The sequence below is a fragment of the Natrix helvetica genome (assembly GCF_964273705.1).
Source record: "Natrix helvetica genome assembly, chromosome: 2".
Taxonomy (NCBI): domain Eukaryota; kingdom Metazoa; phylum Chordata; class Lepidosauria; order Squamata; family Natricidae; genus Natrix; species Natrix helvetica.
In genome coordinates, this window is record NC_138552.1 from 219,966,711 (window position 1) to 219,990,173 (window position 23,463).

Sequence of the window (23,463 nt, forward strand, 5' to 3'; positions counted from 1 at the left end):
AAAGAGAGAGAAGCATACTTGAATATTTGACTCTACTCAACAAAGTAGGAAGATACAAAAAATAAAATTCATATAAACTGCCATGAACCTAGATGAACTGGCCCTGTAAAAATTGAATACATCAATATTCTCCTTAAAAATCCTAAATACTTAGCATCCTAAAAATCCTAAGGCCATTTATGATGGCGCTATGCTGTCTCTATACCAGTTGTTTATCAAACTTATTGACTGACACAGGGAGATTTCCTATGTTATTTGGTCCCTGAAGGAAACTAAACTGAAGATTAGATATTGAAGCCAAACAGATCTTTAATGGGTTTAAAGATGTTCAAGGAAATCTTCATATAAACGTACAATAATAGCCTCATCTGATACCAAGAGCAGATAACAGGATTTATTTTCTATAACCAACTTTTTTAGTTTCAAACAAAAGCACTTACTTTTTCAGATGTGTTCTGGAGAATTATGTCAAAATGTGACAGGACTGCTAAAAATGTGCAAATGCTAGTTTTAAATTGATCTTCATCCTGAAAAATAAGTCCTGTATTAATCTCTATTATTTCTCAATTTGTAAAAATATATTGAGCCTTATAAGAATCATTCTTGTCTACCTAATAATGAATCCTAACTACTGTTATTCTGATGCAACATATATTTTCAATAATAATAACTCAATAGAGTGTATTTTCTAACAATCTTGAATGCAAGTTTTATAAAAATAATCCCTTCTTTATTTGTACTTCACTCATACCTTGATACATAGTTACTCACATAATTAAAGCAATTCCAGAATTTTTGAAGATAATGAGGAAACTTGTGTAAAATCAGAATGATATTCCACTCTATTAAATACTTTACTGATGCTTGATTATTATTATGTCCAGCTTGAAGAATCCTGTCAATGATTCTTGATAAAAGATCCTAAATAAAATATCAGGAACCAAATCAGTTTTAATTTACAGATGACCTCTTCATCATATTTTATTTATTAAATTGATATCCTACTTTTCTTTCAGGAGTTTAAGATTAAAGTCGCTATGTGAGATGGGTAGATGTGTAAATGTGACAAATAAATAAATAGATAAAATTATGTCCCAAGCATTGCCTTCTACTAATTTTCCGATAATCACCACCATGTGAAGTCTGTTGAACTATGTTGGTTCATCTAGAAGCAAGATCTCCATATCACTAGTCAATATCTTAACAAACACATTGTACCGGTTTCCCCATGTACAACTGCTTTTCTCGATATTTCTTCTGAAGTGGTGTAGGGTTTCCTGCCTAAGCAGGGGGTTGGACTAGAAAACTTCCAAGGTCCCTTCCAACTCTTGTTATTCTGTTTCCTCTCTCTAGATGACACACATATTTTAAAAGTGACATTTTTCTAGCAGTACCTTGCACTATAATTATACAATCTAAATGTAAGATTCTTCTCCACAGAAGATCACTGTCATTTTAAGCAGCGGATAAGACATTTTTTGTTGTTTCTATTGAGCAAAACAGTATTCCAAACTGCTAAGTCAAAAAGTAAATTCAACTGAGTGAAATTGTCATAATTATTTCTCATGCCTTTAATTATTTTAATTCTACCTTACCAAAAATTACAAACCAGCAGCCATTTTTGCAGAGGCTTGAAGTTTGGCCTTCCCTCCATTAAAGCAAAATTGTTACATATGAGAACGCAACTTCGAATTGAATAGAACAGGTGGGTCATTATTGTACATTATAAACCATCGAATAATCAGTAGACAAATCACAATGAAATATAGAAAGGCCTAATACAAAAAATAAAACAAAATGTACTCACTCTGGGGTGGTTATATTGTTGGATTAGGGCCAAGGAAACCCTGATTCAAATCTACCCTCAACCATGGAAACTCACTGGGTGATTTTGTGCTAGTCATTCTCTCATTCCAATTCCAATTTACCCTGCAGGATTGTTGCAGAGAAAAATTGAATGAGGGAATTCTATGTATGCTACTTTGAGATCCAGGATGAAAGGTGGGACATAAGTCTAACAAACTAATGAAAATCAATAAAACAGCTGAAGGTTATGATCACCCTCAGTGTACAATATGAGGAAGGGAAGAGTTCTACAAGTAGGATTAGACGGTTGATTGGAAGAAGCTCCCATGACCACAATTTCAGATGGCAACGTAACTATTTATGAAACAATAGACATGACATGCTTTTATCCTCAGAAGAAATCTAAGACAGAATAGTCTTAGATACTTATAGTACTACATACAAATGGTAACACTATTTTAATAACCACCAGTTCAAAGTGAGCCATACCTCATCAAGTTTTGGAAACAAAACTAGCAATGTCTGCCACAGGCGGTTTTCAATCCTATGTTGTAAGGAGTTCACATAATAGCGAACTTTTGATTTGGACATTAATTCACCCTGCAAAGAATATAAATATGAATATTTCTGATTTGAGTCAAACAATGCTATGAAACATCTCGCGTACGCTTGTATGAAAAGAATTGACTGAAGTGGTTAATAACAAAAGTTAAAATTGTCCTTTATTTTATGATGCTACTAAAACAGCATGCAAACTATAAAACGCGCTATGGAATGGAATGGGAGGCGACTTCTTTTTCTGAAGCTTTGCTTTAACGAAAGTTATTTTGGAGAAAAACCCACATCAGATAAGACTACTAGGCAGTAGTAGTCCATTCAATAACCCCCAAACTGGCTGTGTGTGCAAGAGCGCATGTAAGTATACGCACGCAAACACAGAGATGCCCTAGTGTTGTTGTTCTTGCCATCTTCATAAGAGCCAATATGAAGTGCTCTAAAGGCAGAGCAAGGCAAGATTAAGAGCTCATGCTCCCATTCTCTTTTCCAATGAGATCAAGGAGGGGGAATAAAGGAAAAGAAGAAGATTCCCATTGTGGCCAATAGCAGGCTTTAGACACAGCAGATGATCCACTACCTTGCTTCCTATTTTCACCCTTTTTTTAGGTTGGCTCACCTATTTTCCTGGCAAAACTAAACATAACTTACTGCTTTAGCAGCTCTCTAGATCAGGGTTTCCCCAACTTGATTTATGGACTACAATGCCACCCAACCTGAGGACTTAACATCCAGCATTATATTGTCAATCATTTTATATTTTCTAGCCATATGGTTTTCTTGGTAAAAAAACAAAACAAAAAACAGGGAATGGTTTATTGTTGCCTTCTCCCATCCAATATGATAACTTTGCTAAAGTGATTATCTGCGTCAGGCCTCTTCCTATATCACTGCTGTCCAATAAAGGTGCCTGCTTGCTTTAACTAGGTGATTGGGATGACCTTCACGCATTGAGTGCTCTTGCTGGTAATATATACAATACAATACAATAATACAATAGCAGAGTTGGAAGGTACCTTGGAGGTCTTCTAGTCCAACCCCCTGCCTAGGCAGGAAACCCTACATTGTTCCAGACAAATGGCTATCCAACATCTTCTTAAAGACTTCCAGTGTTGGGGCATTCACAACTTCTGGAGGCAAGCTGTTCCACTGGTTAATTGTTCTAACTGTCAGGAAATTTCTCCTCAGTTCTAAGTTGCTTCTCTCCTTGATTAGTTTCCACCCATTGCTTCTTGTTCTGCCCTCAGGTGCCTTGGAGAATAGTTTGACTCCCTCTTCTTTGTGGCAACCCCTGAGATATTGGAACCCTGCTATCATGTCTCCCCTAGTCCTTCTTTTCATTAATCTAGACATACCATTCTTCATATGTTTTAGTCTCCAGTCCCCTAATCATCTTTGTTGCTCCTCTCTGCACTCCTTTCTAGAGTCTCCACATCTTTTCTACATCGTGGCGACCAAAACTGAATGCAATATGCCAAGTGTGGCCTTACCAAGGCATTATAAAGTGGTATTAACACTTCACGCGATCTTGATTCTATCCCTCTGTTTATGTAGCCTAGAACTGTGTTGGCTTTTTTGGCAGCTGCTGCACACTGCTGACTCATATTTAAATGGTTGTCCACTAGGACTCCAAGATCCCTTTCACGGTTACTACTGTTGAGCAAGGTACCACCTATACTGTACCTGTGCATTTCGTTTTTCTTGCCTAAATGTAGAACCTTACTCTTTTCACCATTGAATTCCATTTTATTAGATAGTGCCCAATGTTCAAGTTTGTCAAGATCCTTCTGTATCTTAAGCCTATCTTCTGGAGTGTTGGCTATTCCTGCCAGCTTGGTGTCATCTGCAAATTTGATGAGTTCCCCATTTATTCCCTCATCCAAATCATTGATGAAGATGTTGAAGAGTACTGGGCCTAAAACAGAGCCTTGGGGTACTCCACTCCATACTTCCCTCCATGTAGATGCAGTTCCACTGAGGACTACACGTTGAGTGCAGTTGGTCAGCCAGTTACGAATCCATCTGGTGGTGATGCTGTCCAACCCACATTCTTCTACTTTATCTAGTAGTAGGTTATGGTCTACCTTATCAAATGCCTTACTGAAGTCCAAGTAAACTATATCAACGGCATTCCTCTGGTCCACTAATTTTGTCACTTTGTCAAAGAATATATACTCTTGCTTATTTCTCCCAGGAACACTGGGATGAGGCAACCCAGCAGACCTTGGGGGAAATCAGTGAGTACCTTCTCTAAATACCAGAAAACCAAAGGCAGCGAAGGGGCATAATTGGCCAAATATGGAATAAAGACAAGCTGAGGCTGTCAGCTTGGAGTCAAAGGATGAGGCCCACTGGTAGGGCATGATGATGAACTAAGTGGTGGCTAGGGAAGCAGTAGGAGAACACAGAAGACTGTAGACTGGGACTGAATTTCCTCTTCTGCTAAAAATCACAGGGAGACTTTCTGGTACTAGTTTCCATAGCTATGTTTCGTGAGAAGACCCTCTCCTAGTAGTATCTGAGAAACAACTCCCCCATCAAGCAGCCTTTCCTTATTGTCTCTCTGCCAAACCAAGATGCTACTCATCTTACAGAGGTTCTACCTTCTTCCCGATTCTGCAGTTAGGCAGGACCAAATTCTTCTTTCTGAAGACGAGGAACTATGCAAAATGGCTGGGAATCAATGAAAGATCTCCCAAAGGTGAGATCTGCCCCAGTCCACCTAAAGCCCACTCTTCACCCCTTCACCCCTATTTTAAGAAGCAGAAGGAAGGGTGATGCTTAGGGAAATTGGCAATTCAATAACATTCCTGTTCACATGACTGTTTTTATAGAGAGAGCACTATAAACATATTCTTACTTTATCAAGTAGTTTCATGACAAAATCTCCTATAAATTTCTTGTGCTGCTTGTTTGATTCATCCAGCAAGCAGATAAATTTGATAGCACAAACTCGTACATAATGGTCATCTCTGTTCTTACTGTAATATATTATGATAATTATAAATCAGAATTAACTTTTATGCTTTCTGAAATAGTCTTATACATTTAAATTTGTTCAGCAACCACAGACACACTTACATATGGTTTACTAAATTATCATGAAAACACATTCCCTTCATTCCCACCTATTCTCTCTCTCTCTCTCTCTCTCTCTCTCTCTCTCTCTCCCTCTCTCTCTCTTTCCCTCCCTCCCTCCCCTCCCTTCTCTCTCTTTTTAACCCTAACCCATCCCACCTCAAAAGGTTGTTGTGGAGAAAATAGGATATAATACTCATAGTACTACAAACAAAAGTTTGCAGCATTTTCTATTAATGACTGGTATTCTTTAAAACATTTGCTACTTTAATACCAGTTAATTATGTTTTCTTTATGAAAACAAAAAAGACAGTGTGTTTTCATTCTAAAATTGAAACAAAAGATGCCGATCAATAAACTTCAATACCCTTTTTAAGTAAGACAAAACTAAAAAAATCGGCTTAGTTTAGCATTCCATCCTTGATTAACCAAGTCATAAAGTCAAGATTTAAAATATTCATCCTATCAAATTTATCTTAGCTAAATTCAAAGGAATCCAGCATACTGTATTTTTCGGAGTATAAGACACACCAAGATTTTGAAGAGGCAATTTTTTTTAAAAAAACATGTTTTTTCAATCTGCAGAACTCCAGTTTTTCGCAAAAATGGGCCCATTTTTTTTTAAAAAAAGGGGGCACAAATAGTCATTAGGAGGCTTGTAGAGTGTTCCTGGGAGGTGGGGCTGGCAGCAAAAACGAGCAAAAAACAGCCCATTTTTTGCAAAAACTGGCCCATTGTCAAAAAGAGGGCATGCATAGCCTTTAGGAGGCTTATACAGTGCTCCTGGGAGCTGCGGAGGGCAAAATAGAGCAAACTTTGCCCGTTTTCCACTCATTTCTACCCTCCCCAGCCCCCAGGAGCACTCTGAAAGCCTCCTAAAGGCTATGCACGGCCATTTTGGTGAAGGGGTAGGGGTTTCAGGAGGCAAAAAAATGCTGTATTCAGTGTATAAGACGCACACAGATTTTCACCCTCTTTTTTGAGGGAAAAAGGTGCATCTTATACTCTGAAAAATACAGTTATCTGTTTTGATTTTGACTACTTTTTCTCTGTGAAGTCTCTTTAGTTCTATAAGGAGTCCTTTGAATTCATGGAAATCCCCGAGCAACTTTTTTGATACTGAAGTTAGAGTTCAAAAAGCTAGAGAGCAATTATAACTGCCTCACACTTTTTCATAGTGAGCTCTTAGCAGTCTAGAATTAAACATATTTAACTTTCATACCATAGTTGAATTTAGAATTTTCTGTAAATGGACTTAGTAACAGAATGTGCTACATCAGTTTTCACAAATGAATAAAATATTAGGCTTAAATTTAATCAATTAGAACCCCATATTAAAATTAAAAGTGAGCAAAGGAATATTGGGAAAGAGGTGATATCAAATTATACTCTATGAAAATACTATATATATAATTAATATAAACTATTATAAAAGAAGTTGATACTGACCTTTCTGTAACAACATTTGCTGCACATTGATCTCCAAGGTTTTCAACAAAAGCGTATACCTCCTGAACAAGTCTTGAAATTAATTTACGTTTTAAAATGAACACAGAAAAGGAAAATAAAATATTGTTAATTTAGTAATTTATTATTGATTATGCTATCAATCACCATAGGTTCACAGCAAAACAAATGCAACATGTTAGGATATTTTATTCCCGAGAATGGCAGGAGTCTGCTGAGTGTGTGACAGAATAAATATAAAGACAGTGAGAAACAAGCATGCATAGTCTGGTTTTTATTTTGCTCTGGTTTTTACCTTTGATCACGCCTGAAAATAGTTCCAAACAAACAAGCCTCAATAAGGAGTTCAATGTAGTTGCCAGCATTTGAAAAGGCATTTTCCACAGTAGTGATTTCACCAGGAGGAAACAGCCAAGATTGACAGCAATGGGTTAGTAGAACATTAAAGATTCCAGTCTTTGTAGATGAAAGTTCAATCATTTGAAATATAATCTGAGAGAAGGGAGGAAAACGTAATTGAATGTAAAGCAAAACAAAACACATACATTGCATTTCATGTAGATATGAAATAATCAAACAGAAGGATTCCCCTTCCCTCTTGTAGTTATCCAGACCTCCTCTAAACTAGTTCCCTGGTGTTGGGTAACCTCTAGTGCAGCAGTTCCCAACCTTTGTGTCTAGGTGGCCCAGCAGGGGGTAGGGAAATAGGGCTGCATGAGCAGCAGGCAGAGCATATGTGCCTGTGTACAACTCAACTTGTGCAAGTTGAGTTGCATGGGTGTGCACATGCGCCAGCTCTCTTCTCGCACAAATTGAGCTGTGAAGGCATGCATGTGAGCCGGCCCGCCATGCGCGCAGCCTGGTTGCGAATGTGCCATGGCCCGGTAGTGGGCCGCGGCCTGGAGGTTAGGGACCTCTGCTCTAATGCACATCTGTAAAAGCTGAATTAAAATATGGAAGAGAAGTCCAATTATTTAAATGGAAATGTGCTTGGCTGACATTGAATGATTTCCAAAAAAGCATTATTTTAGGACCTTGTTAAAATAAGTAAGTCTTCTTTTCATGGTTATATAATAACTGAGTTCTGTTACAGCAGATTAATTTAAGAAATAAATTTTACTTGATACCATTTGAGTTATATTTTCTTCCTACATTCTTAATTTTTTGACAATTTCAATAAGTAACATCTCTAGCTATCACGGACAAATTCTCTCTTTCAAAAGAGGAAATATAAATATTCTCAGCATAAATCATTAACTCTAAACTTCAGTCAAACTTGGATTAGTACTTTTTCACTAAAGAATATAAAACAAAAACTAAAGCAGCAATACACTTAGAAGTTATTTCAAAGTAAAGAATTGTATATGTACAAGTGTTTTCAACATTTTAAAATGTTTCCTAAGATCAATTCATCCCAGGCATATATCTTTAATATAAACCTGATGCAACTTTAAATGGAGATTTCAGGAAAGTATTATACTGGTTGCAGTGGTGGGTTGCCAATTTTTTTACAACTGGTTCGGGGTGCATGCGCAGAAGTGTTGAGGCGGGTGGGGGGAGCCTCCCGCCGCCACTACTACCGGTTCACCCAATCCAGGCCGAACCGGGAACAACCCACCTGACTGGTTGAAGTAGGATATAGTTAGTCCTCACCTTACAACTGATTGTTTAATGACAGTTCAAAGTTACAATGGCCTCAGACATCCCATAAAGCTCTTCCAGACACCATAAAACATCAAGCTGCCTCCCCCACCCCTCCTTCGGTGCATTTTGGGTGCTTGGTCACTGACTTTCATTTACAACTGGTTACCAAGCCCCCCACAATCAGGTGATACAGTCTGCAATCTTCTCTGTTGGATTCCCCAGTAAATCAATTGAGAAGCCAGTAAGGAAGGTTGCAAGCAGAGAAGGATGGTGGGAAGGGGAAGATTTTCATTTAAAGATTTCAGCTCTGTTCTTGCAGCATCTTCCGTAGAGCTGAAATCTTAAGCAGGCAGCCTTTTGGCTCTATTTAATAACCCAGGAGATTGCTTATTGACTGCAACCAGGAATGCTGTGATTGCAGTCATTGAGTGAAGCAGTCATACGGGCATCTCATTTAACAACCAGAAACCAAGATTCCAGTCTCAATTGTGGCTATAAGTTAAGGACTACCTGTATCTAGACAACAATACTGGAATAAATTCATAACTATTCTGTAATTGTAGCCTCACTGCAGAACTAATTTTTAATCAAGAAGCTTGATTCATCTGCCCAAAGTCAGTTTTCACCTTTTTATGTGCAGCATAAAAAATTAATAAATAATCAATTCATAGACACTTTATATATTCCAAATGAAGGTGAGTTCTCTATAAATTCTTGCAGTTTGGAATTAACCATTAACTGTTTTCTACCGTTGGAATATTTGGATATTTTTAGTTTGGATTTTAGTTTTGTTTCAGTGCTTACTTGCATTAAAAATGCCTTGTTTAAAATTACGGTATGATTAAATAAATTATATTGTTACATTCAATGCCTGTGGAATGAAGGGATAAGATACTGAACATCTGTTGTTCAGTATCTTGGCTTGATATGAAAGTAGTACCTATCATTTCCTGGTGAATCAGAGGCTTCCTGAGTTAAAGCCCAGGGAGAAAGAAGCAAAAAGATGCTTGCATGTTTCAGTTTTAGTCTCATTTGAATTCAGTAATTAAAAATATACAAGACTCAACAGCAGTTTTAAATATTTCACCTCTTTTATCTTTAGGTATCCTTCTCTCTTGAACTTGGCTGCAGTAACAAGAATCTCAGGATCAAACACAAGTTGAATAAAAGCTTTTAAATTAGGCCAAAATATCAGTTGTGTGTTGCTAAGAGAAAATATTATTTTCCATGACATTTCAAAAGCTTCTATGCATAGAGATTCAGAAGATTCCATAAGCTAAAGGCAAGCAGAAATCACATTTAGTTCAAGACAAGGCCAAATTTAAAATACATAATAAAACCATGCATTGTTTTGTAATAATTACCTTAGAAACAAATATTTTCATGCAGTGAAAAACTGGTAAAACATGGTCAGAAGGAAGAATCATTATTGCTTCTAGTGCAGACTGTAACATTCTTTTATAGTCCTGAACATCGTAAAAATGTTGCTCTAAATGTTTGCCCTTGGAAAGATTTTGATAATTGTTAAGAACAAAATGAAGACAAACCCACTGATCATGTATGTAACGTGCTACAATTTTCCCCCATCCTTCATGGGATGCTGCTTCTTCAACTGAACTGTAAAAAAAAATCAGATTACAATGTTGAGTAAATTTTAGTAATATATATATTATTATATATAATAATAAGAAATATTAAAAGTAAAAGTAACAGAAATGGCTATTTCTGTATTAGCGCAACCTGCTAAACATATATTTAGAAGAACATACGTTTTCTCAGGTTTTAATTAAGCCCTAAAAGGAATAATAGCTAGACACCAATAATTAGAAAATCGTAATAACATTTATAAAATATTTTGATTTTTAAGGTAGACATTAAAAGATAAGACTGTAATAGTAAAATATTTTAGTAGAAAAAAAATGTTGAGCAATATATGTTACCTATTTTGTTCCATGTTGTTAGGCTTCTTTAATACATGGTTAAGTTGGGTGCTGAAAATAGCCGTTTTAAGGGAGTCCAGAGCTGGTAGAAACTGAAGTTGAAAGTCTGGCTTCTGATCCATAATTTCACAAACAACCCTTAATGCTGCCAAACTTACTACCTTCTGAATCTGTTTTTCAAGTTTTATGTCCTAGAAGGTGTAAATACAATGGTTTCGTTGTGTTGTAAAAATATGTCCTAATTTGAACATAGTAGCAAATGTACTAATTTGAACAAGGGGAACATTTCCTTCTCTGATAAACAAAAAGTTAAACTCCTACCTTTCTTTAATCCTTTAAGATTAAGAAAACTGGCAAGTAGGATAGAGGTAAGAACCTTATCAAGCTTCCTTCTTCCCCAAACATATAGTTTTAACAATTATTATGACTAATTTAACTCATGCTGATTTGAACTCTAAATACAATTCCTGATCCATCCCATTTCTTCCAACAATTCAAGTTATCTACAATCAAGGGGGGAAAAAGCAAGTCTGGAGTCATTGTACACAGTTTCAATACCAGAAAATCATGATAACCATCCAGCTTTATTAGGCATCCCAATACCATCTTACCTTATTTCATAACATTACCGTGTTTTCTATGTTTTGTATCACCGCAACACTGCAGTGTTAAAACTTTATTTATTCCTCTGCCAATTCAAAAGCATCTCCAATGCAGTAAGTGAAAACACAGGACAATTGCTTAGTTCATAGTACAGTATTATTTTTACTATTTTAATGTTTCTGACCCATTATTGATCTGCAATTGTTTAACAGAGTATTTAATTTAGTTTAACATTTTTATAAAGCTTCATTCTGAGAAAATACCTGTGCTTATTTTGACAACATATTCACCAAGTATACTAAGTACAGCAACTAGCTGATTCTGACTGATGCTTTTATTCAAGCACAGCTGTTGCTGGGGTTTTCTAAGAGTCAATATACTGGCTCTGTGTGATTCCGCCAGTAATGTCTGTGGGGGGGGGGGGCATGGGAGGGAGAGGTGAGCCTATTAAATTGAAGCCCTATCCCCTTTTTATGTGGGATTCAAAAAATTTTACTACCAGTTCTGTGGGCATGGCTTGGTGTGGCATGGCTTGGTGGGTGTGGCAGGGGAAGGATATTGTAAAATCTCCATTCCCTCCCTATTCCAGGGGAAGGTTACTGCAAAATCCCCATTTCCTCCAGATCAGCTGGGACTCGGGAGGCAGAGAATAGATGGGGGAAGGGCCAGTCAGAGATGTTATTCATCGGCCCTCCAAACTACTCAAAATTTCTGCTACTAGTTTTCCAGAACTGGTCAGAATCTGCTGAATACCACCTCTGATCTGCTCCAAGATCACCACAGATGGGGACTACAGCCAAGAAATTAAAAGACTTTGCTCCTGGGGAGGAAACCTGTGGCAAATCTAGACAGCATATAAAAAAGCAGAGACATGACAACAAAAGTGCAAATAGTCAAGGCTATGGTTTTCCCAGTTACAATGTATGGCTGTGAAAGTTGGACCATAAGAAAGGCTGAGTGCTAAAGAATTGAGGCCTTTGAACTATGGTGCTGGAGAAGACTCCTGCGAGTCCCTTGGACTCTAAGGCGATCAAACTAATCAACCCTGACTGCTCTTTAGAAGGCCAGATCCTGAAGATGAAACTCAAATACTTTAGCCACCTAATGAGGAGGAAAGACTCACTGGAGAAGAGCCTAATGCTGGGAACGATTGAGGGCAAAAGAAGAAAGGGACGACAGAGAATGAGGTGGCTAGATGGAGTCACTGAAGCAGTAGGCGTGAGCTTAAATGGATTCCAGAGGATGGTAGAGGACAGAAAGGCCTGGAGGAATGTTGTCCATGGGTTGGACACGACTTCACAACTAACAACAACATCTGACATTGGGGCAGATACTAAACCAATAAATAATGCAGATGTGGTAGCATCTCCCCTAGCATCAACAGAGAAAATCCAATAGATGCAAGCTTTGGTTCATTCTTAACTACAGGCAATTGTAAGCTCAACAATACCTCGTTATCATGTATCTCCTGCAGATTGTACAGAGAAGTATTTATTAAAGATGAAACAAAAGTGCAGAGAAATGGTCCTTTTCTCCATCCACTGGCTGAATAGAAATTCAATAGTTCTGACAACACTTGCAGATATAAATTACAGTGTTCCAGATGTGACATCTAAAATGAAAAAAAATTAAGTTATCTTTGCAATAACAAAAAAAATACAAAAATCCGCACATTACTATAAGACACAATATACTGACACAATTGTCTAAACAAGTAATTTATGCATGCTGAAAGATTTTTCTTTAAGCTCCCTAACAGATTGGCAGCTCAGTCTTGTAATATTGTAATGCCTTTCCATTTCCAAAACACTTTGCCACTTTGTATAACAACTAGCACTTTTTGGCACAGAAAAGCCTCTCTGTATTTTGTTGCAAAGAGACACAAACATATATGCACAGATGTGCAAGCAAGAAATATATTTGAGCAGTCTGTATATAACCAACAATTTCCTTATATTAACATCTGGACATATTATTACATAACATTTCCACACAATAGCTAATCAGCCAGGGAAAATTACATAAATCAATATACATTAATTTTTGTATTTGGATATGTAATACTTTTATAACTATTTTACAGATTAGAAAGATTTTAAAACTGCTACCTGCTTTAAATGATTGGGGACTTTTTAAACATTCCAAAGAAGTTCATTTCAGTATACAACTTACTAGAGGTGTTTGCCAGACTGGTTTCTACACTAAATACTTACATTATTTAGTTCATTTGCAGTAAGTCTTCTGAGGAGAAAATCCAAAATACTTTCAGTGGCGAGCATAATTGACTTCTGGAGAAATACTATTATTTCATCTATATAAAGAATCATTACATTAAAACATTTAGAGTACATTTTTGCTTCTAAACCTATATACAAATTGGATTTAGACCATTTTACCACTGAAAAAGCTAAAACATACAATTAGGTAAGCAGAAACTAAAATGAAAGTTCTTTTTTCGTTTTGCTGACATTTTTATGATCAATAAAAACTAGAAAGTAGAATTCCTTTGTACTTCCCTCCTCTGAGCCTTCTAACCTGTCCTCCCTCTACAAAGAACATATCTACGGATAATGCTTCTCCCCGTCAGAAGAGAATTGGTACTAGAACTTTAGACCTGCAACAAGATGTTTTTAAACTATTAAATAAAATATACTCTAAAGCAGGGGTGTCCAAACTTGGCAACTTTAAGACTTGTGGACTTCAACTCCCAGAATTCCCCAGCCAGCTGGCTGGGGAATTCTGGGAGTTGAAGTCCACAAGTCTTAAAGTTGCCAAGTTTGGACACCCCTGCTCTAAAGCATCGTTTTATTCTTATTTATTTCAACAGTTGTGATAATTCAGAGTGGCCAAAACAGTTTTATGGATTGCTTGTCTGAGAAGTGTGCTTAGACCAGGGGTGTCCAAACTTGGCAACTTTAAGACTTGTGGACTTCAACTCCCAGAATTCCCCAGCCAGCTGGCTGGGGAATTCTGGGAGTTGAAGTCCACAAGTCTTAAAGTTGCCAAGTTTGGACACCCCTGGCTTAAGACTCTTCCCTCTCATCCTTCTTTTGAAAAAGCATCTTTGGGACCTGGATGACTGAGAATCTCCACAGACATGACAAGATAGAATAGGATGGTAATGGCAAAACCCCAGAAGGATGAGAAGAGCGAGATGTACGAAGAACGAATGAATGAGTCTTTTAAAAAGCAGCAAAGAAGAGGGAAAGTAAAGAGAAAATTGGTCTGCCTTGATGGGTGAGAATAAGGAGTTACTTAGATGAGAGAGGCTGAACCTGAAAGAGATGAATAAATGAGGTTCAATAAATGATCTAGTACAAGGGTCACCAAGCCTTCGGACCTCAGGCACCACTAAATTCATAATTTTAAATTCCGCGGACCACTAATATGATCTGCCTAATGACTCGCTGGGTGGGCATAGCTAGGTGGTCATATGAGAGGATGGGCAGGTCCAACTCGATGTCACTCACATCAAGAAGCACCGCGCCAGCCTCTATTTGCCCCTCCCCTCCCAATCACTCCTCGCCTCCCTGCCTGGGCTCCTTAGGGCCCCAACAGGAAGCAGTTGTTGGAGCTAAGAAGCCACCATGAGAAAGAGTTGGCAAAACAGCTGGATCAGTTCAAATTAGATCTGATTGAGAAGAAGCTGAGGACTATGAACATAGGCAGAGGAAAGCCTATGCTCTCTGCGGGAGTGCCAGGTACCAGCGCCTGGAGGCTCAGCAGGCTGAGATGGTCAGCCAGTTCCAGGCCATGATGCAGTCCCACTGGAACAAGGCTCTCCGGCTCTTCGCCACCAGCAGCACTTCCCTCCAGCCTTCGCCTAAAACCCCGCACCAGGAGGCTGAAGCAGACACCAAGTCGGAATTTCTTCCACCCTTCCGACCCACAGAAAAAGATCCCAAAGGTGGAGACTCTCTGCAGCAATATAAATATTCATTGCATGTATCAAGCCCAGGGACCATAGTTTGAGGACCCCTGATTTAGTGCAATATAAAAAATGCAAATATTTTTTTCCGTGGACCACCCAAATTTTCCCACGGACCATCAGTTGGTGACCACTGATCTAGTATTTTGGAATACCATAAATTTGGGCATCAACAATTTGCCTTTCTGGAGGAATAGAAAATTGTAGATTCAAAAAGTTTTGTATGTTAAGCCCCCGACCCCAATTCATGCCTTATGGTACTGGAATGTCTTTGAAATGGGCTGGTCAAAACACTACAAAAGTGATTGTATGATCTCATCCTTATTACTAACAACACACATTTGATGATGGAATCCAAGTTATTTGATCAAAATATTCAGTGTGCCTAACTATTCTAATAGGGTAAAGTAATTTTCATAAACTTTATGTTGTTATTCTGATTAGAGGATCAAGAATAATAAAGTTAACATACTGAAGGTACCACTAACCAACTTCTGGTCTAGACGTTTTGATTGAACAAGTCTGCATTATCTTCAATAGCAGTTGTAGGCTTTTATCAATTTTCAGTGATGAGATGTAGGGATTAGTGCCAAGTTTCAGCAACACATCCAGGAGAGGATTTAAGAGAGCCTTCAGGCCAATCCGTTCGGTGTTGTCACTAAACAAAATAAACAATAAAAAGGGAATCACAGTCTTATGCTGACTTCTGGAAAGTAAAACATCTTTTTCTAAAACAGAAGGTGTCTCATAGTACTGAAGTCACACCTACATCTTCCAAACATCAACAAGTAGGAAAAAATCACTGCAACCTATATTTTATCATCTTGAGAGGTGTCAACACCAGAAGACACTAGTTTTGGCACGTTTCGATTTTGAGTCAGGGGAATCATTTGTAGAAAGAGAATGGAAAAAAAGAGACAGACTGAATATTTAAATCAGACTATTATTTTAAGAATATGTTACTGTAGGAAATTAAAAACCCACCCTCTCCTAGAAAAATGAAATATCCTGGGAAATATTGAAAAGGCAGAATATTATATTTCACTGGATAAGAAATGGAGAAACATGTTTTTAGGCAGGAAACAGACTCACTCTTAATAGCCCCCACCTTTGCCAATGGGCCATTAAAAAGTCTTGAGCCAGTATATTCTACATGACAAAGATCTCCCCCCCTCGCCTCCAGGGTGATGGGATTAAGGCATGATAGTATTAGCCCTTTACCCATCTCACCACAGGGGATCTGAGAAAAAGCAATGCTCAACCAAACTTGTATTCAAAACGCAGCCTAGAGAGTTGCCCCTGCATGGCCCCATGGGAGTCAGACAACCAATCAGAATACATTTCTTATACAGGAACAGGAAACAGAGAGGTGGGGCCAAACAGAGAGTATAAAAAACCCAGGAACTTTCAGCAATCCCTTTTTTTTCTTTTTCACTCAACATTTTGAAGCATGTGATCACCTTTTTCCCCAGGACCTCAAACCATGTGGTCCTGTCCACCATTAAACCATCTTTCCAAGCAGCCTCCCTGTTTCTAGTGTATTTTCCCCCACTTGGAACTGAACCCAGAAGGACATTTCTTCCAACATTACAGTCAATTATCAGAAAGAGAGGACAAATCCTTAGACATTTCCAAAGAAAACGAATATATTAATAAGTTAGAAAGCCTCCCTGAGTTCTGATGAGATTGCTCCTTGTTAACCTATTTTGCATCTAATGGAATAGTATTATACTTACTTATGTGTGTGTCTTATGTCTTCCACATCTGCAGCTATAAGAATCATTGTAGCCACTCGTTTAGCATCAAACCAGTCTGGAAGACAATCTTCTGCTGTTAGGGGGGGGAAAAACTTTCGAATATGAAAAGTCAGACCGGCATGCAGGTACAAGTATATTTTAAAGTTTACAATTTCACAACAAAAATTATCAGTCTGGCTCAAAATAAAAGCTGTTGTATGTAGAACTTAAAATACTTTTTTAAAAAAATTACATACATTGATATTGGGAAGCTACAAGAAATTTTAATTTTGGTTTCGCAAACATAAAATTTAAGATTCAAATTTTATGTTTTTTTCCCAAGATGAGCAACTGACCACGGCTGCCCAATGAGAAATTAGTTCCACTTTTGACTACTCTAAATTACTTATTAAGCAAGTAGTGGTAAATATATACATTTCTTTTCCTCTTATAAAAAATTACCTTTCTTGAAAATTTGTAATAAGCCCAATGTTGAATGCGTTCTACATTAGGAATCAACTATTTTATAAAGCTGCCCCTACTTTAACATTATTATTACACGATACTTACAATTGGTAAGAGGTGTCTTAAGATAGTCCTCCACCAGAAGCTGCACATAAACACTTAATGCTGTTTTATCTTGTGGGACTTCGCAGTTTAAAGTCTTTTGAAAGTACTTGTCATTTACGTGCAACCAATCACAAAGCTGAGCAAAGCAAAAATTAAAACACCATTTTTATTTCTTGTATTATTTTTCTGTAAACCACTAAATGCAACTATACAGTAGTACCCTGTTTTCCTGAAAATAAGACCTCCCCGGATAATAAGCCCAATTGGGCTTTTGAGCGCATGCGCTAAAATGCGCCCTCCCCCAAAACTAAGCCCTCCCTGAAAATATTGCAATACAGCAGCAGCCATGAGGTGACCATGCTCGCTGCCTCCTGCACCTCAAAAATAATAAGATAAGACCTCCCCGAAAATAAGGCCAAGTGCTTATTTCGGGGGTCAAAAGAAAATAAGACCCTGTCTTATTTTCGGGGAAACGCGGTATGTTAACCTCAGTGGAAGGGTAGAATAATGTTAAATCATAGACAAAACAGCACAGGCAGGAATCCTAATTCAACCTGAATTCAACTACTGTAAGTTTGAAATTTGACATTATAAACCTAGCATCATGGGTACATCTCCCAGACAAATGGGCATAAGAACACACGGGGAAATGTGCTATGCATATGAGCTTCTGATCAGAGTGCTGATATCATATAATCCTTCATCATTAGATTAGCAATCCACAAATGAAATAATTATTGCTCAGTTACATAATTGATTTCATTTTTCTCACCATTCTCCACAAAGCAGTTCTTCTTCCTAGTGACTCCTCTGGTTTCAGATATGTAATAAAGTTTGAAATATCTGAGAGTGATACTTTTTCCTAAAGAAATGTAATCAGAATTTATTACAATACTGGAAAGTAAATATTGGATAAAATATTACTTTAACAGATAGAATATTTTCATATTGCGCATCTCCTTTCTTTTAACTATGTGGCATTGCTTTTTTTTTCATTTTTCGCGGTTGCCATATTTTCCTTCAAGAAATACTAATTCTAACCATGTTTGGTAACACAATGTTTTACCAAAGCATTATTTAGTAATAAGCTTGTAATCAATTAAATTAATCTTATCTTTCTAAAGGCAATTCAACTTACAATTTATAAATAATTTTGTGGCATCTTATAAAGAAGAGATTGTAGATTTTAGTACAACATTTTGCTCCAAAACTCAATATAAAATTATCATATTATCATATCATATCATTCTTTTTAAATTAATAAAAATGTTTATTAAGTGCCTGCTGTTACAAAAACCAACTTGAACACATTTTGTCGCTCTTAAAAAGTTATGTCCTTTTGTTGCTGAAGAAAGTGTTTTGCTTCACTTGTCCATTTTCCATTTCTTTTATTTATATGAAATGAAGTGTAACCAAAGAATGTTATTAGAATATTAGAACTATATTTGATGCATGCACTTAATCACCACCACCACTTTCAAAGAGGAAATACACAAAAACATATTTTCTATCATGAACATTAAATTTCAACATGGAAACTGCTAAAAATATTTTGGAGCACAAGTCTTCATTGCATGGTCACATAGAAAAGCAAATTGCAATTATTAATATATATATATATGAATAAAAGAGCAATCAGATTAGCTTTCTTGAGCCCAGGTTACAACAATCCTCATACATTTATGGTGTATATAAATTTGGCTTAATAAAATAAGGCCAGCGTAATTCATGACATATTTTATACCAGGAGGAACAAGGTGAAGTATACCGTTTCTTGGTAACTTGCAGTACCATACCTTAGACCAGCAGTCCCCAACCTTTGCAGCTTGATGGCCTGGCTGGGGGGGACGAGGAGGGGGGAACTAAGACACGCGAGCAGCAGGTGCATGTGCGTGCTCAGCTCAACTTGTGTGAGCAGCAGGCCGGTGTGCATGTGGATGCACACAACTCAACTTGTAGGAATTGAACTCCAAGTATGTGTATACATGCACTGGTCCACTGCTTGTGTGCGTTTAGCTGTACGCACATGTATGCACTGGCCCACTACTCGCACAGCCCAGTTCCAAATAGGCTACAACTCGGTACTGGGCCACAGCCCGGGGGTTGGGGACCCCTGCCTTAGACATAATAATGTAGTCATGCAGTTGTGGATTTTAATGCAAGATAAATACACATATGAAAGCTGACTTGTCTGTTTTCTAAAAAAAAAAAAGATGGCTGGGAAGATCATTTAAGTAGGAGAAATATTTCAGTTTGGATTTTCAACAAGAAATCAAACAAGTTGGGATTCTTGCATTTTTAAAGGAAAAGTTTTATCCATGAAAGCACTAGAAAACAATGAAGTGTATGTGACAAATTGCTTTTCTTATAATATCCCCCCGCCCAAAATAAAACCTATCAGGATTGGAATACTTACTACAAAAAATGATGATTGTTATTCCATATAGCCAATATTTAATACTGTTTAAAAACTATTCTTGTTGTGGCCCAGCAGGATCCGTTTGAGCTGCTGATGGACTCAGATAGCGAGGGATCATTTCAGTCGGCCCTGCATGATGTGGAAGACCCTGTGCAGTTGCAGATTCAGAGCTGGGACCAGAGGGGCTGGTTGGCCACTAGGAGGCGCCTGAGGCATGGAGCAGTGGGGAGGATCAAAGGCAGTCAGTCCCTGATGCTAGAGTGAGAAGGGCTGAGAAATGAAAGCAGCAGCTTCGTAGGCAGGCTCACAGACGATAATTAGCTCAGGTGGTTGTAGATTGGCCCCTCCCAAGAGAGCTTATAGGTGAGGCGTTGGGAAGGGACATTTGCAGGAAACAACAGTTCGAAATTAGCAGGGAAGAAAGTCGATGTCTTAGAGCCGTGTTTGAATATCTGGTTTGTTTTGTTGTATTTTGAATTATCTGGGCTTTCAGCCAGTTTGTTATCTTGCAATTAAACAGTGGCAAACAGCCAAGCCTGTGTTTTGGCTTGTTCACAGGCGTGGAGGGGGAGGGGGTCAGAACATATTCTTATGCATATTACAATGTGACATGCTTTTGCCTCTTTTTGCTTTATTCTTTCCTCCAGTACATTAGAGCAAACATTTGTTTAAAAATATAATACTTACTGTATCTATTGAGTGTATAGCTGCTTTAAGAAGAAAGCACTGAGCAGCTCCTCGTAGAAGAATCTGATGTGTGATCATACTACACTGCAGAACGTTTCTGCAAATGGATCAAATACATGTTTTCAAAAGTCAAACAATGAACTGAGGATACAGAAAATTCACAGAAACAAAATTCAGAACATCACCTTAATGCAAGGAGCCCTTTGCTGTCCAGTGCTCTACACTGTGGTATATGTGCCAATGCCATGGAGAGAAACAAAACAGGAATAGCGCACCAGTGCCTATTGCTCATCTTCTGAATGAATTTTAACAAAAAGCTCCCTTTAAAGAGAAAGAAAATAGTATTGTTATCTTATTAAAAATAGAGTGTTGTCTAGTTTTGGTTCCATAAGAAGCCACTTAGGGACTTTTTGCTTGAGATCAAAAGAAATGCTACATTAATGTTGGTATTTGACAATTATAATTGTTTATGATTATAGAAGTACAATGTAATAATTTCAGATCAAAAGGTTAATGTACTTTTTATTTGTAACTGTATTAAATAAAGTAGAAAGCTATTTTTTTATTTTTTCCCTTTATACCCTTTGCAATATGTCCCTTCCCATTTTTCTCTCCAACTTACATATGTAATGAAGTATAATAAAAATAAAGCTAATTTCAATAGTAAATAGGAATAAATATATTTTCTCAATCACATTTTAGATTGTAACCCCCAGGTCTATAGAATCTCTTCTAATCCTAACCCAAGAGACAGATCTTTTTGACCTTGGTTATAAATATACAGGATAACTGAGAAAGAGACGGTTGTAAAGGAAGATAGGGCAAAATAAGGCTAGACAACTTTATGCTGTTTTATTTGCTACAATTCTATGAGTGTTTAATATCACCTGTGCACTTTCACTATCATTCCAAAATTCTGAGCCCCATTACTATGGAAAGAAGAAACAGTTTAACACAGTAACCACATTCGTGAAATTCAGCAAGTGATTTGGGGTTAATTTTTCTCTTTCAAAAGGTCATGCATCTCTAATGCCATTTTTGGTACATGCCAATAAAATCTTCTGCATTATGGGTCTGTGCCTGCCCCAGATATCTAGTGATATCGCTAGACAAACTGTGCGCAAACACCATTCCCCATGTCATCATCAAATTCGTATCTGCCTTTGTAACAAAAATAAAAATAAAAGCAGCTAGTAAAAGTGATCCTGAAGCAGAGAACTGACATTTATGTTATTCCAAAATAATGCCATTAACTACACATACTTTTTTCACTTTCTGGAAGGCTTGTGAAGAAAATCGCCATGAAATTCTGTAGAATTATTCCTAAAGGTGGACAAGTGCCCATAATCTGACCTGATACCCTGTTAAGTTAAAGCAAAGAGATAATTGAAAAAAATTCAGTGCCAAGGCTACAAATTAATTTTATTACAACATTTTATTGGGTTATCTAATACATTTGCAATTATCAAAACCTTAAAAAGAGATACATTTCATGCTGATAAATAGCTAAAATATTAGAATAATTCCCACAGTTTTCATTTGGTCTGATTGTGAGATAAGAGAGTATAAAGCTGCTTGCTGTGCATCCTGCTTTCCCTAGTAGATTCTCAAACTTAAAAAAAGAGACTCATCTCCCTTGCCAGAATGGAGCAAACTGTAGTCCAGAGAGTTCTGCAGGACAAGAGTTTCTCAAATGTTTCTTAGACATTTTGCCCGGGCAGAATTCCCATTCATTAAAACTGCCTATGGAAGAGTTCCTCTTCTTTGTCTCCTATCACATCTAACTAAATCAGGAAGATCCCACATCCAAGAGAGGATGTACAGGAGGCTATCGAGGTAAGATCAGGCAATAACACCGGTTTTCGCAACCTCTTTGTACCCAATGATACTTGGATACCTCTTTTGACTGGAAAAAAAAACAATTGAAATCAGCTAACATTCCAAAAGCAAGCTATCCTCAAAGAACAGACAACCATTTTCTCAATAAACAAACTCACTTCCTGATTCACCTGTGTTTGACAGCCTTGGACCCTTCCCGATTATTAAATACATTGAGAAGGAAAGTACATGAAAACTGAAGCCTATGTCTTAAAATGAGGATAGCATTGTTTTAAAAAGAAGATCCTCAAACTGAGTGTGTGTGTGTGAGTGAGTGAGTGAGTGTGTGTGTGTGTGTGTGTGTGTGTGTGAGAGAGAGAGAGAGAGAGAGAGAGAGAGAGAGAGAGAGAGAGAGAGAGAGAGAGAGAGAGAGAGAAGAAATCCAGCCCCCTTCAACCTGCATGATATAAGTGTAACCATTTTACCATTTCAATTGCATCCACTATGGGCCTTGACCTCTCAGAAAAGATAAATGTGGCTACTCCTGCACTATAAAATGAATTCACTAGCAATAGTGGCATCCAAGAGAGCGATTTTCTGGAGTTTCTCTTACTTCTTTTCTCACTGTGTTAAATGTGGGTGCATCAAATGTTAACAAGGGTCTTATTTTTTTCTCCTCCCTATTCTTCCTTATTCTGACTATAGTTCAACTGCTATTAAAGATAGATACAAATATGCAGTTCTTCCCCAAAGTGCAATAAAGGCTGAAACAAAAAAAACCTTATCTTTTAACAGCTACAAAAATTCTCTTTCTGTGTTTTTCATTAAACAATGTATTTACCTGCTATAAAGAGAACTTTCTGAGAGAGCATCCATTAAAGGGCCAATAATGAACTAAACAAAAGAAATTAGAATTTCATTAAAAGAAATAAAACAGACATTAGTTGCAGTTTATTTGTTAGTACAGTTAATCAGGGAACAATTACCATATTTTTCACATTATAAGACACACCAGACCATAAGACACACATTAGCTTTAGAGGGGGGGGGGGAATCTGCCTCTGCTTCCTAGCATCCATCAGTATTCATCTGGCTAGTGTCCTTGCAGCAAACAGCAAACAGCTTGGTCAGCTTCAGCATGTTATCACAGCCCAAGCATGTGGCTTGTGAAGGCTCCGCTCCGTTGCACCTACCACTGAGCTGAGCTGCTGC

The 23,463-nt window shown here is 37.5% G+C and overlaps 1 protein-coding gene across 1 annotated transcript in view; it reads right to left on the minus strand.

Annotated features, from left to right (window-relative positions):
* Window positions 1–23,463, minus strand: part of TARBP1 (tRNA guanosine 2 -O-methyltransferase TARBP1) — a 35,343-nt gene that overhangs the window by 4,825 nt on the left and 7,055 nt on the right. The window contains exons 5-23 of the mRNA XM_081941621.1: window positions 23,093–23,145; window positions 21,697–21,794; window positions 20,619–20,754; window positions 20,434–20,530; window positions 18,100–18,189; window positions 17,328–17,463; window positions 16,758–16,851; window positions 15,510–15,679; window positions 13,307–13,404; window positions 12,544–12,705; window positions 10,491–10,681; window positions 9,915–10,167; window positions 9,638–9,826; window positions 7,202–7,398; window positions 6,889–6,960; window positions 5,222–5,342; window positions 2,296–2,406; window positions 772–921; window positions 441–527 (exon numbers count right to left, since the gene is read on the minus strand). Coding sequence (XP_081797747.1) covers window positions 441–527; window positions 772–921; window positions 2,296–2,406; window positions 5,222–5,342; window positions 6,889–6,960; window positions 7,202–7,398; window positions 9,638–9,826; window positions 9,915–10,167; window positions 10,491–10,681; window positions 12,544–12,705; window positions 13,307–13,404; window positions 15,510–15,679; window positions 16,758–16,851; window positions 17,328–17,463; window positions 18,100–18,189; window positions 20,434–20,530; window positions 20,619–20,754; window positions 21,697–21,794; window positions 23,093–23,145 — 2,505 coding nt within the window. The remainder of the gene's footprint in view (window positions 1–440; window positions 528–771; window positions 922–2,295; window positions 2,407–5,221; window positions 5,343–6,888; window positions 6,961–7,201; window positions 7,399–9,637; window positions 9,827–9,914; window positions 10,168–10,490; window positions 10,682–12,543; window positions 12,706–13,306; window positions 13,405–15,509; window positions 15,680–16,757; window positions 16,852–17,327; window positions 17,464–18,099; window positions 18,190–20,433; window positions 20,531–20,618; window positions 20,755–21,696; window positions 21,795–23,092; window positions 23,146–23,463) is intronic.